The sequence below is a fragment of the Buceros rhinoceros genome, unplaced genomic scaffold (assembly GCF_000710305.1).
Source record: "Buceros rhinoceros silvestris isolate BGI_N320 unplaced genomic scaffold, ASM71030v1 scaffold33378, whole genome shotgun sequence".
NCBI lineage: Eukaryota > Metazoa > Chordata > Aves > Bucerotiformes > Bucerotidae > Buceros > Buceros rhinoceros.
In genome coordinates, this window is record NW_010426853.1 from 754 (window position 1) to 9298 (window position 8545).

General features: G+C 41.4%; 1 protein-coding gene across 1 annotated transcript in view; it reads left to right on the plus strand.

The window, feature by feature from the left end:
* The first annotated feature begins 2478 nt into the window (after positions 1 to 2478).
* The window catches only part of PLCXD3 (phosphatidylinositol-specific phospholipase C, X domain containing 3), an 8785-nt gene continuing 2718 nt past the window's right edge, over positions 2479 to 8545 (plus strand). The window contains exons 1-2 of the mRNA XM_010141677.1: positions 2479 to 2534; positions 3150 to 3172. Coding sequence (XP_010139979.1) covers positions 2479 to 2534; positions 3150 to 3172 — 79 coding nt within the window. The remainder of the gene's footprint in view (positions 2535 to 3149; positions 3173 to 8545) is intronic.

An 8545-nucleotide genomic window follows, 5' to 3' on the forward strand; every position in this document is an offset into this window, starting at 1 on the left:
TTCTTGCTGTGTCAGAAACAAAGGCTGATATAATAGCTCTTGGAATTTTGAGTTGAAGTTCTTGTTCCATGAATCCTGCTGGGTTTTAGCCTGATAGAAGAAGGCTTCCTTCACCTATTAAAGAATTTGTGCTATGTGTCTGCTCACAAACCATCATGAAATGATGTTTATAGTTTCACTTGGCTGAACAAATAAAAATAACTTTTTTTAGTAGCTTATTGTAGGGCAGGTTTTAAATGTTTTAAGGCTTTTGCACCTTTTAAAATTTTCAGTGCTGTGTACAATCATCCAACGGGGTTTTCTGGTTTTTTGCATTTGTTATACACACAGGTAACATTACCGCCTTTCTCCTCCACCTTTCCTTCTGTGTACAGCCAAGGGTTTTAGATCACATTTGGAAAAAATAATGGGCAAAGCACACTAGCTGATTCTCTCAAGCCTGATTATGATCATTTCCACTTCTACATCTATAATGCAAAAATGTTCCCTATGCTGTTTGCATATAGATGTCTGTAGGAAATGGTGGCCTGACTGGTGGCAGAGCTAAGGAACACGGAGATGGGGAGAGTTTGTGACCAGTGCTACTGCCCAGAATTTGCCCTGCTGCCACTGGGTGAGGTCCTCACTAAGCAGATTAAACATGAGAATTAGCATGCTCTGGTCTGTTCTGTGGCCTGATCTTGCATCCCTTTTCCAGGTTTCCAGTGGAGTTAATCTTGCATTTGTCTAAGACCAGTTTGTTTACAACCTACATTTGATGAACTAATAATTGACTTAATGGTGAGTTTTTAGAGTACAGTAATCTAGGGCTCTGGGAAAGCCCCCACCACTCACATACTGCTCCACTGTGCTGTTTTCTGTGTGCTGTCTGCAGGAAGTCTTCAAGGAAATGTTTCTGGAGGTGGTTTGACTGGGAAGAGGTAGGAGGCTATCTACACTTAGCAGTGTCTCAGAAAACATAGCACCTCCTCCTGCACAAATAATTACAGGGCAGTATGAAAGTTACTAAGTGAGAGGGGAAACATGCTCTTAGGAGGGCAACGTGCTGATTTTCTGTTAAAGAGTGGTTTCTTTAGTAGAATTGGCCTTGTGATGTCTGTAGTTGTGAATGTGCTCACACTGTTTGGAGATCTAGAAATATAATTACAGCTTGTTTTTTCTTATTTCTTTACTTTTCAACAGAGTATTGAGAATATGAAATGTGGAATTAGCTGATGTAGTGTTCTAAGAGCAACAGGAGCAGGTTTTTGCATTTGCAGGAGGAAGCTGTAAGAGGCTGGATGTGCGTACTTCTACGTACACTAAACATATTAGTATGAATTGCATAATGAGTAACCTAATCAGATTTTTAGCTAAGCTTGCCTGTTGTTCTTTGATAATTGGCAGTTATCTTAGGCCTAAAAACCAAGGACATCCTTCCCCATCTTCTAACATGTTTGATTTTAGAAGTTCTTTATAGGAAAGAAGCAGTGCTTAGGTGAAGCACTGATCTTGGTTCAGTTCAGTGACCAGAAACACTTCCCCAGAGCAGGCACTACCATAGTCCAGAGCTGTCTCTTAAAAAGCAGCTTAAGGTGGTAACAGCTTCTATCTGAGTCAAGACAGGTTCATCACGGTTATGGAGATTACTGGCAATGTGAACAGTCATAGGCTTCCTTTGGTGGCAATTGTCACCATGTTCAAAAGCACAAAACAAAATTATCCTTAGGAGTATTTCATAAATGGTAAGGAGATGCCGGAGGAACAAGAGTAATTAGTTGCTTGAAATCCTTTCTTGTGCATGAAAATTTTATTTGTTTATAGGCAAGACTAAAACATAGAGTAATTCCGGGTCTGAATATTGGTCACTAGATTCAGAATACCATCTCCACCCTGATGACTACCATTTATTTTTTTCTTCCTAGCTAAGAAGCTGGTTCAGACAGGCCTTTTTGACCAGTCTTCAATGATTTGTAGTAATCCTTACAAACTTTTTTCTTGCTTTCACTTACTTCCTTTTGAACTCAGGAGAAGGGAGGGTTAGACCAGATGACCTACAGACATTTCTTCCAAACTCAACTACTCTGTGATTCTCTGAAGGCTAAACTCTCTGTTCTGTGTTACATTGATTGAAGAGCAGTTGCTTTGTGCAGTTGCCACATGCAACTCTAGGTTGTGTCCGTTGATCCAGTAGTTAATGCCTGTGTTGTGGTTGTGCTATGACGTTCAGTATGGTTTAAGGTGCTCCATTTGAGATGGTTTTGGTGAGAACTGCAGAGTTCCACCTCTGGCAGAAGTAGCATTAGAAACCATGTCTGGCAGAAGTTGACAAAATACAACTTTGAAGTGCTTTTTAATACAAAGTAGTTCTGCTCACCCTTGCAAGCAAACCAGGTTACAATGTTTGCATACTAATTACAGTGCATCTGTCTGATTTCTCAGATAGTCTCTTTGACACACCACTTTGCCTGCAGTAACAGTCAGTCCTGATAAGGCAGCATGGCGCAGACTCCTGATGCTGTGTCCCTAGGCACATATCCAAGGTTCAAGTTACAGTAATGTGCCATTCTGATGGCTGGTCCAGGAGTCACCTGGTGGTGGAACGAAAAATGCACCTTCATCTGCTTCAGGAGAGGAAGGGGTGTGGAAAGAGGCTACCCGTTCCAGGAACTTGTGGGGCAGGAAGGAAGCAAACATTTCCTTTCCTTTTCTCATATTATCACTGAAATCTTCAAGGCAGAGGGGATACTGGTGGAGGAAGAGAATAACTTGTTGGAGGTGACAGGATTTGCATGGAGGACATGGGCAGACCGGGGAGTGGGTATCTGTAGGGGAAATTGTGAATGTGCCGTATTTGCAGCAGCATCTAAATTCTTGAGAAGTTAATAGTAGTGTAACAAGTGCTGCTTTAACAGTTTCATTTTCTGTCACTTCTGTCAGCTTTTTTGCTTACGTTCTCAAACATGACCAGAATACATTTTGTCTTTTGTCACTGCCTGCCTCTTCTTGGTCCCTGATATTTGACAACTTCAATTTATCTCGTATTAATGTAACTTCAAAGCAATTTGGAATTATATTCTGCTAAAAGAAGCTAAAGCAAAATGGGTCTCTTTCCTGCAGATATCAATGCACAAAATTAAAATCATTTAAACAGTTAAGTGTGCTTACAGTTGGGCTCTGGATTACTTTATTGGTAATATCCCACTGAAAACCAAGGTTAATTCATCCCTGTACTTATTGCTTGAAATAATTAAAATCCCTACTTAACAGGATAAAACTGTTGACTTTGGAAGATTTAACTATCTGGATTAAAAGTTGTTCGTGCAGTATGACCTGGAAAAGCATTTGATTTTAAAAAGAGGAATGGTTTGTGTTCATGTTACCTCACAGACATTTCAAGTATTGTTTAATGGACTTATTTAAAAAATATTTTCATTTTTGTTTATGTCTGTTTTCAGTAGAAACTTAAGGGGTTTATATGCAAAAAGTGAAATAGCTCTTCTGTTTCATTACTTGAGAAGGAGTGATTCAGTTTGGTTTGAGTTACATATGAGCTAGCTTACCACCTACAAAATGCAGGCTTATGAAATATTTTTTCCTTACTTTCTGATCAGATAATTAACTTGAACAAAACTCAGATATTCTTACATATTAAATTATATTCTTCTCATGTAAAGAAAAGTCCAACTTCATTTTTAATGAAAATCCCAATTGCTATGCTGAGATCAAGTTACAAAAATTTGTGGTTGTTTGGCTTGCCATGACTCTGGCAAGAGCATCCATTGCTGTGACTTTCCATTAAGAAGGTTTCCTGAGCCTTCAGCAAGCCAAAAGGTAGACACAATCCTGCTGGTGCTGGAGGCAACCTTGTCTGAAAAGCTTGTCGAATTCATGGGCAGTGCAGGAACTCGCAGCTAGGGAGTTTCAGAAATCCCATGTGACCGTTGAAGGTTGAGATGAGGGAGTGAGACTGTAGATGACCTTTCTTGCCAGGTACCTGCACCCTTAGCTAATTGTGACAGTTTGGCTGGTTGTGACCATAGGGTTTGGGTAAGTGAGACTGGGAGGTGGCCAGCTCAGTCTCTGCAGGCCTCTGAATTCAAACACACAAGAAAACAGAAGTTTTGGGAATTGCGGGGAAAGCTTGTGGATCTCTCTGCACAGGGGCAGTTTAAGGCTTCTCAGTGCTTTTTCATCAGGTCTAATTTGACTTGCATGGGGCCGTCTGTTCATCCTTAACGAGAAACAACTTAAACTAGAAACGACAATATGGTGCTTGGAAAACTGAGCTGTTTCTCCCAGGATTTTGATAGAGTTTATGAGCCTAGAAAGGCCCCGCTACCCTTTATGGGTAGCAGAGCATTGTCTGTAGACATTAAATCATAACTTAATGTCATCAAATATGTAACCAGTGTGCCTGTGTATACAAGAACGGGTCATACATGTACTCGTGTTCTGACTCTGACTTGTTCATTATCCGGAGGTGATGTCTTCCTCTTTTCCCATGCCTTTGGATCGTGGAGTGCTGAGCATGTATAGGTGGCTAAGCCTGGGACCTTCAGGTGGTGTCAGGGGCGCACAACTGGTGATGACCACTGAAACAATAGCTGATAAATGAGGTAGTTACCTGTGGGGAAACTTAGTCACTACATGATCTATAATCTCTTTTTTTTTCCCCCCTAGTTGTTTTTGGTTTGCTCTCCTGGATAATCTTTTTATCAAACAAAGCTTGTATCACCCAAGCAGACTGAGTGCTAAAGGTATCTGGACTGTGAAGTCTGAATTGTGTTGCTCTTGCTAACATTTTTTTGCTTTTCTGAGATGTGCTGTAGCAGAGATGGAGAAAACAGTGCTCAGCCATCTTAAAAAGGAAGGTGAAAAACAATATCGAAATGCACCAACTCTAGCGTTCATGACTAGGCTTGAAATTGCAGTGTAGCTAGGTAAAGATTCTTAGTGCTTATTCCTTGTTTGATTCAGTTTTCAGGCCAAACAAGACAGTGAGAACAGACTAAATGAGATTGCAAGGACATCTGCATTGGTCTCCTGTGTGTCAGATGTTTCCTAGATATTCTCCACAACATCCAAGAACCATGTTGTGAGCTGCTCTCCATCACTGTAGAGCCCTCATTGACAAGTGTGTTTTCAAAGAAGTTAGGCTCCACTACATGTGACACGGCAGCAGTAGTCACCAAGGGATGTTGTCTCCTAAATATAGGAAGACTAGAGCAGGTAAAGCTTTTAATGACACCCGTAGCAGTAGTCAGCACCTGTTGGGTAACTCCCAGCACGGAGACAAGAGGAGCTTGAGGTCTGTGGCAGAAAGGGAAGAGAGTAAAAACTGGAAACTTTGCTTCTATCTGTTTGTGGGTTTTATGTGACTTGTAGATCTTCATGGTTTGGTTGCTGCTGTCTGGAGTGTGCTAGGCAGCACTGCTCAGTTCAGTACCTCTGTTTTAGGTGCTGTTTACCAGGTCGTTGTTATGGAGGATGGCCAGAGCTGACAGTCAGGCAAGAGGAAGGCAGAAAGAAGTTCAGCTACGTTTGCTGATTTTATGAATGATATGTTAAAGCTTAGCTACTGAATATATTAGCTTTGCTGTGCCTCTGCGTAAATTGCTGTGGGATTGAAGAAATGATTCTGAACTGAAACACACTCTCCCTGAGCACTGAGCCCAATTATATTTTGAAAGGGGGGTTTAGCCCACCAGGGGAGCAACAAATACATCCATAGCTGAGCTGTGGTGGTTTATATATGCCCGATTGTCCTATTACGAGAATTCAGTAAAGAAAACGGGAGACCATTCCCCCTAGTAAAAGTACTAGCAGCTGTTTTCTTGCAGTCTAAGTGATAGTGCACATTTTACTCTCATATCTAAATAGTGTTTGGCCACAACTAAGTTCATGAAAATTTAATGTCTCGTGGTTAAAACCGGCCACTTTTGGTGTTTTGTTTCATGGCTGGTGCAGACATTTTAAGTATTTCTTAATTTCTTCTAAGGTTGAGAGACAAGAAACAAACCTTTTTTATCTTGGAGGAGGGGGGCATGAACAGACAAAGAATAATTTATGTTGGAGAGAAGCTACAGAAGCCATCTGGTTCATACCCGGCTCAAAGCAGAGCTAGCTTCAAGTTAAGATGAGGCTGACTAGCAAAATGTGGACAATCAAAGGTACAGAGTTCAACCCTGCTGGACTTCTGCTCCAAAGCTTAACTGATCTTGTGGGGAAGGTGTTTTTACCTAATGTCCAAGTGAAAAGGTCCTTTTCTGCAGAGCTGCTTCCTAGTCAGTTGGGCCCCAGCTCTACTACTGAATGCGGTTATCCGTCCTGGGTCCATCTTGCCTTTGAACTTCATAACGTTCCTGTCATTCAGCTTGTCTGCTGTACTGAAGTTTCTCTGAACACCATCTTTCCTCTCTAGAGCGTTAACCTATTCCTCAGGAAACTTGCTGAGGGTGCTCCCCATCAAGTTTTCTGTGTCACTGGTTAATTCTCCTTGCTCCCTTTTGCTGCTGACATCTTTGCAGGAGCTCTCTGTTGCCTTTCCCACCCCCTTGCGGGTTTCCCATCCCCTGTAGGAACTCCAGCTAAGCTATGCTTTTGCTAACTCCCTCCTTGCATTCCTCCTCTATTCCTCCCAGAGAGCTTGTCCCTGCTTACAACTTCTCTACGTGACTTTTTAACTCACAAATTACACATTCAGCCAAACTTGCCTCCTGCCTTTCCTCCTTGTTTTCCTGCACACTGTTCATATGCTTTCAAGCTCAATCATTTCTCCTGAGTCTCTTGGCTCTCTTTCACAGGCTACCACATACAAGTTTCCTGAACAAGCTAGGACTGCTGCTCTGAAATCCAGGATCTTTATTCTGCTGCTAGTCTTCCTCACTTCCCTCAGTATTTTAAATTCTTGTATCACCTCACAGTCTCTCTAACTAAGGCTGCCTTCATGGCCCTAGCCATTTCTTCCTAAATTCGTATCATGTCCTGCAGTGCACCTTGTCTACTTAGAGAAGTGCCTGCAGAGTCTTTGATGCTCTCCAGATTGCATGTGCCCTGCTGTTCTGCGCTTCCAGCAAATGTCTCAAAGTTCCCCATGAAAACAAGCCCTGTAATTATGCGGCTTCTTCCAGGTATTTAAAGAAGGCTTTGTTGACTTTCACCTCTTGACTGGGCAGTCTGTAGCATATGCACAACAATGTTTACCCCTTGTTAGCCACCCCCGTGATCCTTATCCATGACTCTTCATCCTTGACTCCTTGGATCAATGACATGTGATTGTTGAAGTAGTGGGGAAAACTGTGCAATATTTTAAGAAAGTGTTAGACACTAGGTAAACTGGTGTTTGCACACAGTAAGAATATCAGCCTACTCATCCTCCCTGTGTGACTTGCAGTACGTCATTTCTGCACTCTGTGCTTCCCCATGTCTCAGACTGTGAAGTCACTGTGGTAGACACTGTCCTATACGTCAAGTCAGTGTGTCCCCTGCCCTACTATAATAAAGATAGCTGATATGCAAGCACGGCTACCTTCCAAAGACGACAGACATCATTGCATTAATACTTCTGACTGTAGCCCGCATCCTGCCTTCATGGGAGCTGCAATTTGGTGATAATAGAGAACCTGCAAGTCCAGTTAACCAGTGGCAAAGTAGGATGGAGATGTTCCCATGCACCAGAGCAAGGCTGGAAGGAAACCTGTTTGCTAAAAACAAGTGTATGTTATACAGATTTCTCTCATTACCAAGAACTTAGTGATTTGGGGCATGGCAGTGAAAAAGATCACACTGTAATTTGTTCTGCTGAGTGTAAGAATTTTTGATTTCCCTGACTTACTTGAGTAAGCTGGTTAGGGCAACTGAGCAGGATGAAGGCAAAAGAAAATGTAGATGAGTACATGATGAAAGTAAATATTTAAATGACCTCTTCAAATTACTTATACATTTGAAAAGACAAAGCATTTGCTGTATTTTTCAATCGGGAGAAATTTTTACATGCTCTTGAACAGTGACGCCTACTTCATTCAATGTCCACCAAGTTAAGTCAAGCCTTATTTTCTTTCTGTAATATAAATAGGCCTTCCTTGATTGGGCTACAAAACGTGGAGGTTTGCAGTGTAATATGTGCTTTTCTCTGTACTTTGCACATAGGAATCCCCATTTTTAGGCTCAAATATGTCTATTAATACATTAATTAAAATATTTGTCTAAACTATCCTGGTTGTAATGATCAGTCATTTCTAACTGTGGTGTTTCTTGCCACCTACACTCTTTTTTCTATATTTTGCATAACCAGTAGCTAAAAGCTGCCTGCTGACAAGTGGTTCAGCTTAGTTTTCTACTGTGAGAACTGTGCTACCTCTCTTGAATTAAGTAGTTTTAAGTACTGTTTGGCGTTGTGTTGCTTATTGGCTGTGGCGGTGAAGTTTAGCTACCTCTTCTGCAACTTCAGGTTGCCAGTGGCTGCCGATCAGACAATAAAGAACAAATTGTTTAATAAATACTATTTTGAGCCTACTGCTGTAATCACTTAATCATGTTTACACTTGTACTTATTCTGACAGAA